Raw genomic sequence first — 20,279 nt, forward strand, 5'->3', positions numbered from 1 at the left:
CAGCAAGTGCACTGGGTCGTCCAAGTAATACCTTACGTGAGTAAGGGTCGAATCCCACGGAGATTGTTGGTATGAAGCAAGCTATGGTCACCTTGTAAATCTCAGTCAGGCGGATATCAAATGGTTATGGAGTTTTCGAAAATAATATAATAAAATAGGGATAGAAATACTTATGTAAATCATTGGTGAGAATTTCAGATAAGCGAATAGAGATGTTTTCGTTCCTCTGAACCTCTGCTTTCCTGCTATCTTCATCCAATCAGTCTTACTCCTTTCCATGGCTGGCTTTATGTGATACATCACCATTGTCAATGGCTACTTTCGGTCTTCTCTCGGGAAAATGATCCAAATGCCCTGTCACGGCACGGCTAATCGTCTGGAGGCATCACCCTTGTCAATGGTTTCATCTTATCCTCTCAGTGAAAATGGTCAACGCACCCTGTCACGGCACGGCTATTCATCTGTCGGTTCTCGATCATGCTGGAATAGGATTTACTATCCTTTTGCGTCTGTCACTACGCCCAGCAATCGCGAGTTTGGAGCTCGTCACAGTCATTCATTCATTGAATCCTACTCGGAATACCACAGACAAGGTTTAGACCTTTCGGATTCTCTTGAATGCCGCCATCATTCTAGCTTACACCACGAAGATTCTGATTAAGAGATCTAAGAGATACTCATTCAATCTAATGTAGAACGGAAGTGGTTGTCAGGCACGCGTTCATAGGGAATGATGATGATTGTCACGTTCATCACCTTCAGGTTGAAGTGCGAATGAATATCTTAGAAGCGAAATAAGATGAATTGAATAGAAAACAGTAGTACTTTGCATTAATCTTTGAGGAACAGCAGAGCTCTACACCTTAATCTATGGAGTGTAGAAACTCTACCGTTAAAATTACATAAGTGAAAGGTCCAGGCATGGCCGAGATGGCCAGCCCCCAAAACGTGATCAATAGATCAAAATATAATCCAAAGATGCCTAATACAATAGTAAAAGGTCCTATTTATAATAAACTAGCTACTAGGGTTTACAAAAGTAAGTAATTGATGCATAAATCCACTTCTGGGGCCCACTTGGTGTGTGCTTGGGCTGAGCTTTAACTTTCCACGTGCAGAGGCCATTTGTGGAGTTGAACGCCAGGTTGTGATCCATTTATGGCGTTCAACTCTGGTTTTTGATCCCTTTCTGGCGCTGAACTCCAGAATTGGGCAGAGAGCTGGCGTTGAACGCCAGTTTACGTCGTCTAAACTTGGGCAAAGTATGGACTATTATACATTGCTGGAAAGCCCTGGATGTCTACTTTCCAACGCAATTGGAAGCGCGCCATTTCGAGTTCTGTAGCTCCAGAAAATCCACTTTGAGTGCAGGGAGGTCAGAATCCAACAGCATCAGCAGTCCTTCTTCACCTCTAAATCTGATTTTTGCTCAAGTCCCTCAATTTCAGCCAGAAAATACCTGAAATCACAGAAAAACACACAAACTCATAGTAAAGTCCAGAAATGTGAATTTAACATAAAAACTAATGAAAACATCCCTAAAAGTAACTAGATCCTACTAAAAACATACTAAAAATAATGTCAAAAAGCGTATAAATTATCCGCTCATCACTCTGTCATGTGTCATGTCTACAGAGAAACCATTTACATGTAGATCTCGTTTGACCACCTCATGGATGGTCTTCTTAGGTCTTCCTCTGCCTTTCGCCCCTTGTCCATCTTCCATCTCATCCACCCTCCTGACTGGATGTTCTATCGGTCTTCTTCTCACATATCCAAACCACCTAAGACGCGATTCAACCATCTTTTCCACAATGGGTGCTACTCCAACTCTCTCCCTTATATCTTCATTCCTTATTTTATCCAATCGCGTATGACCACTCATCCCTTATGACGACGTTCTCCTTGGCTGGGTGAGGCATGCGGAAAAGCTGCGGTAACCTTGCCAGGGCGCAGTGGAGGAAGCTTCTTTGTCTTCTTTACCGGGGAGAAGAGACGAGATTAAAGAGACGAAAGGGAAATACAAACAAAGAGAAGGGATGTGAAGGTCGGGGAGAAACCCAGCAAGAACAAAGTGATTTTTTTAATATTTTTTTAAATTTGTTTCATTTTTTGGTATGAACAAATTGATTAGGGTTTATGGAAAGATAAATAATTTTGTTAAATGTGTTTTGATTTTTATTTTTTAGATTATTTAAATTTTGAAATGGTAAAATTAAACTATTTGATTAATTAATCTAAAAGAATAATTTTTGCCTGACATATATAAAAAAGATATTCAAATCTTTTAAAAAAATTAAATAAAAATATATTTTTTATTTTTATTAAATTATAAGGATATTTTAGTAAAATTAGTAATATAATATATATTTTTTATAAAAAAATTAGGTGCTGACGTGGAAAATAAAATCCACATGGTTTATTGTTATTTGTCCATATTTTAAATATATCGATATGTATGTATTTATTATCGTACCGTAGCAAACACAAAATTGAAATTTCCCCCAACTAATGAAAGTAAGATGTCAATTTCTCATGAATTTATTTTCTTTTCAAAATAAAAGCACTATTCTCTCTTTTAAATTTATTTTAAAAAATATCTTTATTAGAATTATATTACAATTAGCATTTAATAAATAATGCATAATTATACTAATTTAAAAAAATATCTTAATTATAATTATATAAAAAATTAAATATAAATTTATAATTCTAATTGCTATAAATATGATACTAACGTTTATAGTAGTAAACTGATATTGCAATAATTAATTTCTATAAGTATTTTTGTACTACTAAAAGCTATATATAGTGTTTCTTTATGGTTAGTGAGTCTAAATCTAAGAATCAAAGCATTTTTTTTCTAATCTGTTATTCTTCTTTGATTGGGCAATTGTTTCTAAAGAGCTTTGTAGGTCAAGTTCAAGTCACATTCCCTCCATGTTTTCTACGTTTGTCCGAAAATATTTGAAGTGGAGCATATAATGAGATTGAATTTCCTCAATTTAGGTTCAGTTTTGAAAAATTTGTGCCAACCTTGAAGATACAATTCAAAGATTGGTACTATATTTAAATTTTCTTCTCTTAAACTTTTTGTATTAAAAATAAATTTATAACATATTGTGATTTTTTTTTAGAAACTACCGACCTCTAGTGTATTAATGCAATGCCATTGAGGAGAATAAAAGTCAATTTAATTTGACAATTTTAACAAGAAGATAGTCTGAATATGTACGAATTCTAAATGTTCGATCTTATGATGTTATTTCGGTTGGTTGTTACGAGAATGACTCTAATCTATACGTATCTAAAGATTAGAATAGATTAAATATTATTTAAACAATTTAGTTTTAATATTGGTAGTTGATTAAATTAGTTTTAGAAAAATTTAAATTGTTGTCTCAATTTATATATTATGACTATTCTTTTTGAATATGTTATTTTTAAACTTTTTAATATGATTTTTTTTATTTTTAAATTTATTTTTCTTTTTGGATATATATATCACCTTTTTTTTTGTATTTAAGATTAGTAATGCAATTATTAAGAGAAATATAATTCATCAATAAATTAGAATGATTAAAAGTTTAATTATATTGTGTGGACACAAGATTGATTAATTAAGATTAAGGCGTGAAAAAGAAAAAAGAGTCACAATACGTGGTTTTGTTTTCTTGCTAATATATAAAAATACGTGAAAGAAAAAAATTAAAATATCATCATTTAAAAAAAATTGTTAATCATGCATATGAAAAGAGATGGAGGAATATGCATGGATATAAAAAATAAAAAATTATTATTCGATTGTAGAATAAAAAATAATTATATATATAAAAGAACAATCATAACAAAAAAAATTAATATATGTGACTTAAATTTTTATATGTACAATTAATATATATATATATATATATATATATATATTTAAAATTATTTAACAAAATTAATATATATGTATAGATAAATAAAAATGATTATAATTTATGAAAGTTAAATATACGATGACATTAATAATAAAAAATAAAAAAATTATTGAATGATTGTAGATTCAAAAAATTAATCATGATAAAAAATAATTAATATATGCTATTTAAATATATTTACATACAATTAATATATATATATAAAGAAGTATTTAAAATTATTTAACAAAATAAATATATTCTAAAAATAAAAAATTATTAATTAAATAATTGATATATATATATATATATTTGGAAATTAGTATGATTTATGAATATTATTACACGTATAATGGTATTAATGGAATAACAAAACCATTAAATGAATATAGGTTAAAAAAATATTTATAATTAAAAAATTAAAAAATAATTAATATATGTAACTTAATATATATGTATACTTAAATAAGAAAAGATTTAAAATTATTTAAACAAAATAAATAAATATATTCTACGAATAAAAAAACTATTGACTAATTGATTAAATATATACTGGTAGTATAAATAAAAAACCATTAAATAAAAAAGAAATAGTATGTTTTTAATTTTGGGAATAAAACGTAAATAATTATAATATAATAATTTGTTTAATTATTAATATTTATAATTGTTATTTTAAATAATAAATTTAGAAAAAAAAAGTAGATTAACAAAAATGATTAATAACTATATTAGAGTTGATACACATAACATTAGTTTAAGAAAAAATAAACGCATAACATGTTACTTTTTTATTAATCAAATTACTACAATTCAAATTAATTTCAATAAAATAATTTAAAATTATAATTTCAACCTTATCACGGACATAGTACGAATTATTGAACAATTTATTATCATATACATGGCACGAATTATTAAACAATTTCTCATATTTTTTTTTCCAAAATAAAAATACTATTTTTACTTATAATTATTATTCTTTATCAATTCTTTCATTTAAACACTAATATTATTTATTAATTTTTTTATTTTTATTTCTCATATTTATTAAAAATTCCTTTTCAATATTTTAGGTATTAATTATTGTTATTTAATTAACTTATTTTAGCTATTTACTTATTAAATTTTAGGTATTAATTATACCTCAATTATGATATTAAGACTTTAAACATAATTTTAATTTAATTTTGGACAATATATACACTACCGCAGAAGCGGAGAGTAGTGGCGGAGAAACAGCGGCTGTGGCCAAAATCGCCACATATTGGACGGATAGCTGCAGAGATGACCGGCGGTCTGGATAAATGACGCAAAACGCTCCTGGATAGCGGCTGGGCAGCGAAGACCGCAGCTAAATCAGGATATATATCGTCAACATTCCTCATCTGACCCTATATTCTTGGCGCGCACCAAAGCAGAGCAGAGGCGCGAAACACACCCACCCCCTGTGCCACAATATACCCGGCGACTACTTCCATAAACGCCGCTAGGTGAGTTTTGATTTAGTGTTCCAATTCCCCCTTTTATATCACAACCAATAATTTTTTCCCCCCAATTGTGCAGAAACCCGCGAGTTTCTTTTAGCAGCGCGCCAACCAAGAGCAAGAACAGAGCCGTGAACTTCAGCGCAGGAACCCACCCAGGTGAGGATCTTATCATAATTCATTGTGTCCATTCCCCCCTGTCATCTTATACCCTTTAATTGAGTCCCCAATTTTGCAGAAACCCCTAAAATTTTCGAGCTATTGCCTGTCATCCACGAGTCCTGAAACCATACTCTCTCAGCCATTGTGTGCAAAATCCCTGACCTTTGCTCCACTTTGCGCTTTCGTGTTGGTTGTCGAGCCGCACAGCTGTCATCAGTGCTTCTCTCACCGGGGTTGAAGTTGAGCATATCCCCCTTCACTGGTTCGTTCATCTATATTGGCCTCTTTTTCGTGTTTTCATTCTTGGTTCAGACTTTTAAACAATAATTTGTCTATATCTTCTATGTGTTGGGGTTAATTGCTGCTGTTTAGAGTTAGGGATTTGATTCATGTGACTTCATCCACTATGAGCAAGCTCAGCTGCCTAATCATTTATCTGTTGTTGTCATTACTTTAACTATTTGAACAATAGAGAGTTGATTATCTAGATAGATAATTCAGTATGATTAATTAGTGTATTACTCTATGTATGATTAGCAAGAATTGAGTATGATGAGTTAGCATATTACTCTGTCTATGATCAACAAGAATTGAGTATGGTTAATTAGCTATGTTAAAAGATTAATCTAATTAGAGTATACATACAGCTGCACATCTGTGTATGATCAGCCTGAATGAATTGATCTGTTAATATTACTATGGTTGTCTACCCCTAATAACTTACTTTTTACTATAGACTTAGTATAGACCTTGCTTGTTTAATTTAATTTATCATTTATTTAATTGACCTCAATTTCTTTGCCCTTCACGAAAGTTTCCTCTTTCTTTTTCATATTTGGTTAATACAGTTTACTGTTTCATTGCAATTGAAGACAAAATTTCAATTGAACTCAGTTATATGCTTCCTTATTGTTACTATAATTATCATTGTTATAGCATCTTCCTTCCATGGCTCAAATCCTCATAATGGTATCCCAATAATCAGCTGTGAATCCCATTATCTCTATTCTATTATTCTTGTTCCCTGCAGAAAATTAGGATTTTCAGTTAGATTTGTTGGTCAAAGTATTAACTAAGTTGTTAGTGTGTTTCTCACAAATACTAAATTTCTATTTGTGGAGTTTTATAACAAAATTCTTTAAGTCATGGAATACAAAAAAAACAGGGCTAATATATTCGATGGAGGGTTGGTGGATTGCCAAATAAAATTAGCAATGTTTATGTTTACCAAAGAATTACTTAATTTTGTTTTCTCAAATGTGATAATGTGATTCTTCTGCAGTTTATTTTTTTTTTTTTTGTATTTGTAAATTCATTACTTAGTAATAATTGGTTACTTAGTTGTGATTATTTGATTATAACGTTTAATTAATTGGTGTTAGTTTTTTTTTATGAACTGTGATATTACTTCTGCAGTTTGATCTCAGTTCAAGTGAGAACATTTAAATTCCTTTTGAACCTTGAGATGTGTTTTTCAAATCTACTACTACTAGTACATTTCAACAAAGATGCATTTGATATAGTTTTACCTGGATTGGATTCTAGCAGCAACTAATTTTATTCTGTTGCATTAACAAAGTGGTTTTTTTCCAAACCTTACAATAAAAATCTATTTGGTTAACACTTATAAATCAGTACTATGATAAAACCTTTCTTTTTATTATTGTGTTTCTTAAAACTGCCTTCGTTTTTTACCTTCAACTTGGCTGATTTTTTACTAGCATGAAAAGTGATCTAATGTTGACTTTTTTTGGTATTTATTGTGCTGTCTATTTATTTTATATGTAATACTAAATGTAATCTTATAACAACTATTTCAAGGTGTTTTTTACTTATGCACACACACAGTTTTCAACATCGTGGACATGATTTTTTGGGTGGTGCTATTTTATATGAATGTTTTCTGCATGAGAAGTGTTGAACATTAGTGGTCTGTGATGTAAAAATATATTATTACGAAGTTGGCTGATATCATTAGAAGAGGTGAAATTAAACTTTGTGAAGCTGAATTTGTTATTTTATTAATTATGTATTGGTACATAGGATTTTGCTGCATATTGGTTAAAATAGCTTAGGACAAATTTAGAGTAATGCACTTGTGCCATGCTTATACAGTGCTACTCTGTTAACTCTAAGCATATAAATTTCAGATTGAAAAAGGCCAAAGGGCTAAAGTGATAGTGTCCCAATTCTTATATATAACAAGCTGCTTTATCAGTGTCTTTTTTCTTCTTTTCAATTGGCGAATAGAAGATACTGTTAGTACAATATACATCTGTGTCACGACACATGTTTGAAATGCTCATCTACATGATGCATGGGCTTCACACACAGCTTGTGCCTTTCTTTCCTCTCATCATTTACCATTTTTAAATTCCTGTACTATTGTTATCAAGTTAGTCATAAAATGGGGCTTTTCTTAAATAAGTAGTTAATTAAGAACCCATCTTTAAATACTCTTTGTTAGCTAGTAAAGAAGATTTTATTATTTTTTGTTAATTAAACAAATATTATAACTTTATGCCAATAATTTAAGGTTACGATTTAGATCTTATAATAAGTTAATTTTTTGTGACCAATTTTATTCAATAATTTTCATTGCTTTATGATTAAGATCAATGATCAATCATGTACTAGATCACATGTAGTTTCAATTAATATATAATTTTATAGGCATAACCAAACCAATTGCTTAGCTTTTCAACAAGTAAAGAACAAAAATTCTACTCTTTCTATCTCTCGCATTAACAGTTAATACCAAGAGCATATCATAAACTAATCTGTTTCCTTTTTCATGATAAATCCATTTTGACCTCCACTTTTGACTTTCAAATTCCAAACACTACCGCAGCATATAATCTTTGTATATTACATTAGTCTTGAATTTATTTTTCCACTATACATGATGCCTGTTGACAATTTGTTATGCTTATACTAATTCAAAAAATTCAGTGCTATTTTCTTTTTTCATGACTGTTTAGTTATAATTTTTTTTTCATTATTTTTTAAATCTAACTTTCATTTCTGTTTTCTTTTTTCAATTTTTAAGGAAACTTTTATTTTCTTTTCACTTTTTGGACTTGGAACCAGCAAATCTTTCACCCAGTAATTTTTTAGAAAGCACAGAATTTTGCAATGAGTAAGCCTCCTCCCCAATATCTTTCGTGTGCTACATGTTATCTGGGATGCAAGTAAATTTTATTTCTGTTTCCGTTTTGAGTTATTCCGTCGCTCCCTACATGGTTTTGATTGTAATATATTGTCGAGTTTATTACATATGGTACTCTCCCATCTCATAATTGTGATAAATTGTTATTGGTTCTCTTGACACACCCCCCATTTCTCCCTTATTTTTTATAAGTTCTATGTTTTTTTACTATTTTGTTATTTATTTCTGCTATTTCATTTATTTAGACATTGATAAGAGCTGGATTACAAAGCCACGAGGGAATGTAGAATATAGGAATGGTCTAAATAGATTCCTTGACTTTGCATTTGCCAATGCATCATCCGATGGGATGATACATTGTCCATGCCCTTTGTGTGGGTTTCGGTGTTACCAAACTAGAGAAGACGCCTACGATCATCTTTTGATGAAACCCTTTCCCCCTAACTATACCTTTTGGTTACATCACGGTGAGAGGATCGTAGATGAGAGATCCAACGGTAGGGAAGAACTAGAACCCATTGTAAATTCAGGAGATCAAATGCGTGACATGGTCCACGACGCATTCAACTTGCCAGGACTGCAAAATGAGGATGAAGACTCGATGAATGGGCATGTCGGAGACGTTGCGGAGGGGTTGCCGTACCTATCTGACGAACCTAGCCGCGAGGCTCGTGCCTTTCACGACTTGCTGGAGGATGGCGAGCAGGAGTTGTACCCGGGATGCTCAAAATTCTCGAAACTGTCTTTCTTGGTGAGGCTGTACCATATCAAGTGCATGTGCGGAGTGAGCGACAAGGCTTTCGGTTTGATTCTAGAGCTACTGGGGGATGCCTTTGAGCATGCAGGGATTCCGAAGACGTTGCACGATGCCAAGAGGATCATAAGGAAGCTCGGTATTGAGTATAAGAAGATAGATGCATGTCCAAATGACTGCATGCTGTATCAGGGCTCCGATCAAGACCTGTCTAAATGCAAACGGTGTGGAGCATCCAGGTGGAAGCAAAAGACCCGGAAGAATTCCTTATTAAGGATCAACGCCGTTGTCAAGAAGAATGGGAAACCTCTGCCGGCGAAGATTCTCCGTTACTTTCCTCTGATTCCACGGTTACAGCGATTATTCATGTCCAGCAAGACATCCGTGGACATGTTGTGGCACAAGAGAGGAACCAATACTGACGGTTCCTTGAGGCATCCCAGGGACGGCGAGGGTTGGAAAGCATTTGACAGGAGATATACTGAATTTTCTCGCGATCCGCGCAATGTTCGCTTAGCCCTGGCCAGTGATGGCTTCAATCCTTATGGAAACCTCAGTTCAAAGTACTCAATATGGCCAGTGATTCTTATTCCGTACAACCTACCCCCATGGATTTGCATGAAACAAACCAACTTCATTCTCTCTATGATTATTTCTGGTCCTAAAATGCCTGGTAATGACATAGATGTCTACCTACAGCCCCTGATCGATGAGCTGAAGCAGTTGTGGGCCGGTGTTGATACGTACGACGCGAGTGAGAGGAAAACATTCAAGATGCGAGCTGCACTGATGTGGACTATCAGTGATTTTCCTGGCTTGGGCAATTTATCTGGCTGGAATACTTACGGCGGGAGAGCTTGCCCCACGTGCAATTTGGATGCCGAGACTATGCGACTCACCTTCAGTCAAAAATGGTGTTATATGGGTCATCGTCGCTTCTTGAATCGCGATCACAGATACAGACAGGATCGGAGTAGATTCGATGGCAAGGTAGAGGATAGATCCCCACCTACCAAATTGACTGGTAGGGATGTCCTGAGACAATTGGAGGGTGTTCCCGTCTCACAAGGCAAGGTGCAAGTGGTGGGTGGTAAAAGAAGGCGCGGACAGCAGACCGTGGTGCAAGACGAGTCTCCCTGGAAAAAGAGGAGTGTATTTTTTGACCTGCCGTACTGGGAGAACAACGAATTACGTCACAACCTTGACGTGATGCACATAGAGAAGAATGTATGCGACAACATTGTTTTCACCATGTTGAACGAGAGCGGTAAGTCCAAAGACCACCTAAAAGCTCGAAAAGATCTCCAGTTGATGGGCATCCGGCAGGATATGTGGCCACTTGAAGGTGGAAAGTATCCCGCTGCAGTATTTACCATGCGGAATCCAGAGAAGGATGTCTTTCTTAGGACAATCAAGAATGTGGTCTTTCCAGACGGATACTCTAGTAACATCTCTCGCTGTGTTGATTTAAAACAGCGCAAGTTATTCGGCTTGAAGAGTCATGACTGCCATATTCTAATGGAACATTTACTGCCAATTGCGTCAAAACACGTGTTGCCCACCCCAGTGTCCGCCGTCTTGGCTGAGTTATCAGCCTTTTTCCGACTAATATGCAGTAAATCCATAGATCCTCAACAACTTCCTCTCCTTCAGGATCGTGTGGTCCATACTTTGTGCCACATGGAGATGATATTTCCACCTTCCTTCTTTACAGTTATGGTTCATCTAACTGTGCACTTGGTCGAGGAGGTACGTCTCGGTGGCCCAGTGCATTATCGGTGGATGTACCCAATTGAGAGGTATTGATCTACTTAAGGTTTCTCGACCTGTTTTATTAGGACAGCTGTCATCTAGTAATTTATATGTTATGTTCTCAAAGGTACCTATGTCGTCTCAAGCAGTACGTGCGTAACAGGGCACAACCGGAAGGATCGATTGCAGAGGGCTACTTATCCGAGGAGATTCTCACATTCTGTTCGAGATACCTAGATAACGTCGAGACTAGGATCAACCGACCGACGCGCGTTGATGACCGGCCGACCGATGCTCCGCCGTGCGAGATTGCCAATATGTTCCCAGAGGTTGGAAAGGCGGTCGGGGCAGCTTCATTTTTTACTCTAACAGCAACCGAAAAGCATCAAGCACATCGTCATGTACTGGTCAATTGCATTGCTGTAGAGAAATTCTTGGAGTAAGTACAGAGACTGAGTTCTAAAATTATACAGTGAGCCAACTTGGTATTGGTAGTACTAAACTTGAACAAACTTTTTGTATGCACAGTGAGTACAGAGCCATGACAAAGAGAAAACTGTGAAGTAAAACACGGTCCCAGTCTCAGGTAGATAGTGCTGTGCACAGAGGATTTTCCAACTGGTTTAGACATCAGGTAATCTTTAATATCTCAGGATCCTACTACCATTCGATGCCATCTTGCCTCTAATTGTTCAATGCCAGGTCCCATTTGGAAGCACCAATCATTCGAATGAGTTGCAGTGGCTCGCCTGCGGTCCCCTTGCTCAGGCCAAACGCTATCAGGCTTACAACGTCAATGGATTTAAATTTAGAACCATGTCGAGGGAGGAAGGGATGAAAACACAGAATAGCGGGGTTTATGTCACTTCAGATACTAGAAGTTATGCAAGTAAACGGGATGCCAATGTTGCTGTTGGCGGGGTCTCGTATTACGGCAAATTAGTAGACATCATCGAAATAAATTACAGTGGTCAATTCACTGTAGTCTTGTTCAAGTGTCTTTGGGCAGACACCACGTCAGGCAGAGGCATCCGGCAAGACGTTTTGGGCCACACCTGTGTCAATTTTGCCACTCCGATTCACACCGGTGATCGAGAAGACGATGAGCCGTATATATTGGCATCTGAGGCGCGTCTTGTGTTCTACGTGGAGGATATGGTGGAGAATGGATGGAGTGTAGTAGTCCATGTGAAGCCAAGAGATTTGTTTGACATGGGCGAAGAATATGAATATTGTGAGGTAGACCTTAATCCACAGTCCTGTATGACTAGCTTGCCTGAATTTGATGTCGAAGGCCTGCGGTTGACAAGAGACGGTGATTTAGAGGAGTCCACTAGTGAAAGGGTTGAAGATTGTGATGAGGCCGCCGATTCCTAAAACATTGTTCTCCATCATGCATGTATCTCATATTCATTGGAGTTCTGGATATATACTACTATCATGATTCACCTACGATAGATATTGGATTGTATTTTAGTCATATCAATAGACAATAGGTTGATTTTATAGAGTTATTTGAGATTTTTTAAAACTTATCCTCTCATATAAAGCTCTTTTATTTAACTAGGTCTTCACAATGCTGTTCTCTCTCCTTCAAGACTTCTTATAATCACATTTTTATATTGTTCTTGTACATTCTTTCTATTTTTGGTGGACTATCAGGGAAATTGGAGAGCAGAGACTTCTTTCTCATTACCAGAAGCCATTTGTTCGCAGAGAAGATGATAGATGCGTCTCCATTCTCTTCGTTGGACCATGCAACCTCCTTTGCAAGGCAGTTGTGGTTCAAAGAGTCCTGTATACAATCATGGTTGGATGCGTTCTCTGGACATAGTCACCTTTATCGAGCCATTAGTCATGCGCCGGGTTCAATGATGAGGGTTTGTTTGCTGTTGCCCAGTTTCATTTTTTAAACCCTTTTCTTATTCGTGGAAAGAAACCATATTCATGTGGTTATTCTAAAATTTTAGGAAATGCTTCAATGGGACCGAAAATACCGGGCTAAATTTGGGTTTGAGTTTAGAACAAGTACGGAAACGTGGTGCTCACAGGAAATACTTGACGAGGTGAAGGTAAATATTCATGTTTTACTTTTCTTTGCCTTGGCATGATGTGCACCTGCTCAAGTTGGGTTTCATGTTCTACTTACTGCTCAATGTTTTATAATAAGAAAAAGTGAAATTTCTTTTTTTTCTAGCTGCAGTACTTATACATTTTGAGTTATGCTTCTTTGTGCAGTCACGCTATGAGAACACTCTTGTTGTTGAATTGGATATTGCAGCACGGGAGGAATTCAAACTCATAGCACATGGTCTTGAGCGACTATGGGATAGTAAGAAAGACTCGGATTTTGTAATGTTTATATGATCTGTTTCTATCTAATCCACTATAAGCTTGACAAATCTAATTAAGAATTATTTAATTAACACATACATGAATTCAGACTTATATATATATTATCACTCTAACTAATTTCATGTACATATAAGATTTTATCGTTTTTATATCAATTCTAAAGGTGCCAGGCCTAGTTGAGTTGCATAGAGTCTCAATCCCAATCTGCAGCTTATTTGAAGTAGGGGTCACCCCTTGGCTTCACTAATTGTAATCCCAATGTTGTCTGATTAAAGAAGCAATTGATTCTAAATGTTAAGCCTTTTGATTAGTCAATTCACACACTAATTCATCCTAATCCGAGCTTGTTTGGCTACGTTGCACCTCTCAGGAATGTCTCGAGACAATATACAAAAGGAATCTGAAGACCTGGTGGAGGTGGTTCCAGATTCATTGGAAGGAGAGAATGTTGTCTCCTCCGATATCTCTGAGGGCGAAGATTCTGCTGGACGAACGGCTTCGATGCTGTCCTACGACCTCAATAGAACACCCGAAGAGAATGAATATCCTTATAGTGGAATGTCTCCCGAGAAGAAGAATGCGTGGCACTTGGCTATGTGGGCAACAAGATACTTGAATCCTTAAGGGGAAAGCTTTGGTTTAGGTGAAGAACTTCGAGGCCGGTTGCATATGATAGCCGAGACAAAACTATGCAATATTAATTAAGGAGAATATATTTTCATCTATGATTTTTCATGCCACTGTCTGATATTTAATTTTTTATGTAGTTCTTGTTTTAAAGATTTTACTATTTGGTTAATTTACTATACATGCACTATTACAATATCATGAAATATGGATGACTCATTGCTAATAAGTATGTTAGTAATACTTATCAGATATATACTTATTAAACTTGCTCACGACAATTGACACTTTCTTTGTTCAATAATTATATGGACAATATAAATCTAACATACTCATTGTCAGGTTTCGTATAAATATATTGAAATACTCAAACTTTATCTATTGTTATCATTTTAGCCAATTTTTTACGTTAATACAAAGAGAAACAAAAAAAAAAAAAGAATTAGAGTGTTAAATGCACTTGGCTATTTTGGAGATTTTAAGAAGAATAAAAGTAAATATATGAAGGAACTTAAAGTGATGATTTTGAGTTTTTTCTTTTTAAGTTGTTACTGCTTCTAGATATATTTCCCTGTTAACAATAAAATCCAGGAGTTAGCCTAAATAACATGCACTTATTTCGAAAGAAAATTTTCACATGAACATTTTAACCACATATATATGAATCAAAATATTCTTCTATACAAATCCACAAAGTATTGATCTCAGCAAACACAGTCATAGCCAGTAGACCAAGTTTGGGTATTTCTTTGGTGGTGCTGCCTGTTTCAATGAATTTTGATTTCTATAGAAATGGACAAAAGAAGATATAATAGTTTTCGTAATTAAGTTAGTCTAAAAATATTATGATAGGGTATTTAAAAAATTAGAAAGGAGCAAGGTTGATTAGGCTTATTGTGGGTGGCAGAGGAGGTAAGAGAAATCGAAGTGGAGGGATTAAAAGTAGTTGCAAAAGCAGAGAGGCCAACATTATAAGCTTCTTGTTTTAATCGGGTTTACCGACTCCATAGCAACATCTTTCAGAAGCTGCACCTGGCTTCAACTCTTCATAGCACAATGCAACCAAATAAGCCTCCAATCTCATCCTTCGGTTCGATGGTGTTCCCTCATTTTCCATTTGGCTCACAAATAAGTTCCTATTGTATGTTGGTGCAGCCTGCAATGTTGCTTCTGCAACATCAATGTCCCCCTCTGAAGGCCACCCTCTTTTTGGAACCCTAATTTCAATATCATTGAACACTAAGTTTGCAATTTCAAAGGGCGACTGCATCTACCTGAGCATATAGCATCTTGTTGGGTATTTCTATTTTGTTATATTTTACCTAATGGGATTTCATTTGGGCTGTTTTTGTATGCAAAGAAAGGGTATGCATTGAAAGAAAATGGTGAATTTGTTTTCGATGAGAACCTATAGAATTGTTTCATGGTTTCATTTATGTCGTTCTTGAAGGTGCCAGCTGAAGGAGGGTATGATTCTTGAAGAACTGCAAGGGAGCTTGGTGACGCGACTTGGATGTTCGATGAAAGGCCAAGCTGAGAGTCATGCATGTTGGATGTTGATCACTGCTGGAACAAGGTGATAAAACATTGTTGTAATTTCATCTATGTAAACTTCGTTGCCTACTTGGATTCCTATGATTTTTGTGTCTGGTAGGTAGGGTTCGATGTTGTTGCTCTCCCATTAGAAGTGCTTGTTCAATATGGCATTAGAAGTGCTTGTTTTTGTATGGATGAATTTCACTTCACTTAGATTGCGGTCTAGAATCACATAACAGTGACAGTTATGGCCTGTTCTCTATGATTTCTGCATTCTAGGGCAGTTTCAATTTCATTTCAATACAAATCAAACTTCTTTGCCCTTTTTTCCTTTGATTGATATCAAAGTTGGTGAAGCTAAAAAATTCATGAGACATGCAAAAACAACAACAAAACATGCATAGAGAGAGCAGGGAAATACAGGGAGATAGATAGATAGATAGATAGATAGATAGATAGGTATGGAGGTTTGGTTTGCCTTAGCAGCAAGGGCTCGTCAAAGTTACTCGTATTTGGATAATTGGGTAGTCCTTGTGTTTATATTTTGATCAATATTATGATATTAATTTTCAGATAATTTATTTATCTAATTATGTATGAAATATGGCATTTATAGTTATGCAGTAATACAAGTTTGAATGAGTGAGCTATTAGATAGGGATGCTATATTAATTGGTACAATAAGAATACATTTTTGATATATTCGATACGAGAATAATATCCCCTTTTTAATAGTAATAGAGGTCACTATAATTTATATTTATCTGAAAATTATATCTTGAAAAAGATGTGACAACTAATTTTTGGTTCAGATATAAAAAACCCCTATATTATCATTCCTATGTTTATATATACATTAACACTCCCCGATACTTGTACTTAAGGCGGTGTGCAGGTGTGAATTAATAAGGACATGCCTTTGTTACACATGGCTGTTTTTATTATTATTATTATTATTATTATTATTATTATTATTATTATTATTATTATTATTATAAAAGAGTGGGAACCCAATTTTTCATACTAACAAATTGCTAAAGCCAAATTTGAGATGAAATAAGGAACGGCGCCCAAATTCTTATTCTCCCTTGCGAGACTCCATTTGAACCTACCTCCAGCGGTGTCTCACATAGTCCCAAGCAGTCGAAGCCCCCTCCTGACGAAGGCCTGAAACCTATTGCTTCTCTCGTCTATCGCAACCCTTCCACTTCAAAGCACTGCTGTCTCGCTTTCTCTTCTCAGGTAAGGGTCCGTCCTCTAATTATTTCTTGTGTATTTTGACCGAAGCATGAGTTTACCTGGACATGGCAACATGCATGGCTGATATAATTTGCTCATAGATGACCCAGGGGTATAGTTCATGAACCTGCATTGTCATAGGAGCATGTTGCTAAAAATTCTTCTGTTTTTGGAAACCTCGTAATTCTGCCGATGACGTAGAAATAAAAATAACATGGATTAAAAAACAAGTATTGGATCTCATGAGCTGCTTGAGATTATGAATCCGAGATAACAACTATGGACCATGACTATTCATATTCCTTTTTGTGTGCTTGTTGGTGTCAGGATTGTAAGATGGCCCGGAAAGGTCGATTCACGAAAAAATCAAAGTTTGGACCAGGGTTTCAGCAACCTCAAACGGAAGCGAATGCGACGTCGGACCCCCACCATGATGGCTCTCAAATTCACCCGAACAGTGGGGATAGTGTCCCTGCAAGCGGTGATTTGGTTTCCGCTACTTCACGCCCTTTCCGTCCCCCGCGAAGTGAACCAGGGCCTGCTCCACAGATGAGCACAAACAGTGTCCGGAACTCGCTGCCAGGCCATCTAAACTTGGACGCTAATGCAAATGAGGAAACCCTTCCTGATGAAGAAGTTGACGACCTTCATGATGCTTCTGGAGCTCAGAGCCGCAGAGGACGCAAGACTACAGAGTTTTGGGCGGTTAAGACCATCGGTATGGTATTTAATTATTTTTTCTTTCATCAACATGACTTAGGCTCCATCCATTATTAACTTACAATATACTCTAATTCGGTCATTCCAAAATATATTATGTGAGCTATCAAAATATTTTAAAAATATTCTGAATTATTACCCTAATTTAATTTTTGCCTCCCACATTTAAAATTAATTTTAAGTTTGTCATTGTACTTAGTTTTTTACAATAAAAGTCAATCAGTTTTTGTTAAATTTTTTTCAAGTGCTGCAATTCTGTACCAATTTAAACATGTTTTATGCTGGTCTGATCCATCATGCTTCCTTTGCTAGGCGCACAATAAGGTATTATGTTGAAATTATTATGTTATATAATAAATTTCTGACATGCTGTTTACAACGTAAATGTTATGTTTGGCTTATAGATTCTGACGGCACAATCAAGCCGGCAAAATTAAGCGTGAGGGAGGCTATGGAACGGCCTAACGGTAGGAAGATTGTGCTCAGGTTCAACAATGCAAAGCAAGCTATTGGGGACGAAGCTGGACTGTTGAGTGGCATGCTTGGTCTGCTGGGATCTGATTTTGGAAAATTTCCCATCTGTAGAACAAGTTGGCGTGAGATTACTACGAAAGACAAGGTCTATAACGAATGTGTCAAGGTAAAAGTTTATACCCCGGGTAAATTAAATCTGCTTATTTTTACAATTATTGATTATTATTATTATTATCTGTGTAGCAAATATTCCACTTTGATGAAGACAGCGAAGGAATTATAAAGAAAAATATTTTGAAAAGTATGGGGAAGTCTTGGAAGGAAACAAGGCTGAGGTTGTATGACCGTTTTTATGAGCCAACATTCACGACTGAACAAAATCTTGAGAATCGACCGCCGGGAATTGATCGAGAGCATTGGAGATGGTACCTTGACTATCGCGCCAAACCTGAGACGAAGGTAATATACTGTATCGTTGTTACACAAGAATACCAATTATGTTGCATTGAGTCCTTTTCTATCATATTCTAATCGCCCTTTGTCTCGGATGGACCAATAGGAGAAGTGCAAGAAAAACGCGGTCAATCGATCAAAACAACAATATACTCACACTGGCGGCTCGAAAAGTTTCGCACGGCGGATGGAAGAAGAGGTACTCTACTTGTTTTATTTAGTTATTGAACTATCTCTATGATTTAATTTTTATTGATTTTGTGAAAAATTTCAATGCAAAAACTTTGTTGTTACAGTCGGAAGAACAAGGAAGGATAGTCGGTAGAGGGGAGTTGTGGATCAAGGTGCACAAGAAAAAGGATGGCTCATATATCAATGATGAAGCGAGAGCAATTGGTGTAAGTACTACTCGTTAATTGCAGCCTATATTTTTAATAATTTCTTTAATTTATAACGACTAAGATATTTGAGAACTAATTTAAAAAAATAAGTGATCTTTCAAAAACAAATTTGACTATTAACTCAATCTTTTATTCCATGTCTGGCGGTATCCAATTATTTACATTACATATATCTAAAGTATTAAGGATATGAATAAGTGCAGACAATAGTTAGTTGGGCACACGTGCTTATTATTACCATGCATTACATCCATGTCAGGTTGAAATTAAATATCTTCGAAGCAAAAATATTTGTGTGTGATTTATTAACGGGTGTACTTATAGTATATTTATAATTAAGGTGATCTCTTTAAATTTCAATATTGAGAGCCGATGTGTTTGACTGGGTGTGCGAGGAGTTTTGGTGGATGACACGGGAGTCTACCACCATATATGAGTCTGGTCTTTAGTTAATTAGTAGTCTTGCTTGAACAAATAAAATAATAATTTAACTGACTATATTATCTTAATCTACTAGAATTTTTATTACTATAGCCACTTTCTATTTTTCTACGTAGAACCTACGGAAACCACTGGTGCTTCTCTGATCCACTATCATTAGCTTTACTTTGCATTTCATTTACTATCAGAAATCAATTTTAATTTTTCGATTGTTTGTTATTTTTGTTTTCATTCGCCTTTGGATTTTTTATTGATTGGGAGTTATGTGTAATCCTAAATTTTTTTGCTGCTATATTTGTGTGTTTTTTATCATGATGTAAGTGATAAGTTAGTTGAGGAGATTGCTAATTTGTGTATGTAGGAAAGAATTGAGGAGATCGAGCAACATGATGAGTCTTCTAGAATGTTGTCTCAGAATGATTCCATTGCTCAGGTTTTCGGAAAAGAGAAACCGGGCAGAGTACGTGGTGTGGGTTCTGGACCGACTCCTAGCCAACTCTTCGGTCCGAATTCACATGCATCTGGCAACGGAGTCCAACAAGAGGAGACTCAGAGGAAGCTGCTTGAACTGCAGGCAGAGCTAGAAGGCGAGAAGTTGAAGAGAAAGGCGATCGAGGATGAGGCAGCATCAGATAAGAAAAAGTTGAAGGCGATGGAGAGTGCTCTAATTTATCTGTTTCAACGGCAGGGTGAGGAGCTTCCCCCAGAAATCGCTGCAGGGATGAGTTTCGTGGAATGATAGAGTGAAAATAGAATATTAGGATTTTACCTTATTTTGCATTGAAGCAAACATTTTATTGAATTAGA

General features: G+C 35.4%; 2 protein-coding genes across 2 annotated transcripts; both read left to right on the top strand.

Annotated features, from left to right (window-relative positions):
* Positions 1–9,069: 9,069 nt before the first annotated feature.
* Positions 9,070–11,757, top strand: LOC148546238 (uncharacterized). Its single transcript, XM_088499841.1, has 2 exons — positions 9,070–11,273; positions 11,354–11,757. Exons 1-2 carry the CDS (start codon positions 9,070–9,072, stop codon positions 11,667–11,669), a joined length of 2,520 nt encoding a protein of 839 aa, XP_088355967.1. The 3' UTR covers positions 11,670–11,757.
* A 1,763-nt stretch (positions 11,758–13,520) lies between these two features.
* On the top strand, positions 13,521–20,279 carry LOC107619179 (uncharacterized). The gene is made up of 9 exons (XM_088499842.1): positions 13,521–13,558; positions 15,659–15,784; positions 16,806–16,986; positions 17,311–17,701; positions 18,108–18,343; positions 18,421–18,636; positions 18,737–18,829; positions 18,927–19,028; positions 19,834–20,279. Exons 2-9 carry the CDS (start codon positions 15,678–15,680, stop codon positions 20,209–20,211), a joined length of 1,704 nt encoding a protein of 567 aa, XP_088355968.1. The 5' UTR covers positions 13,521–13,558; positions 15,659–15,677; the 3' UTR covers positions 20,212–20,279.

This window comes from Arachis ipaensis, chromosome B9 (assembly GCF_059453495.1).
Source record: "Arachis ipaensis isolate K30076 ecotype BB chromosome B9, ASM5945349v1, whole genome shotgun sequence".
NCBI classification, from domain to species: domain Eukaryota; kingdom Viridiplantae; phylum Streptophyta; class Magnoliopsida; order Fabales; family Fabaceae; genus Arachis; species Arachis ipaensis.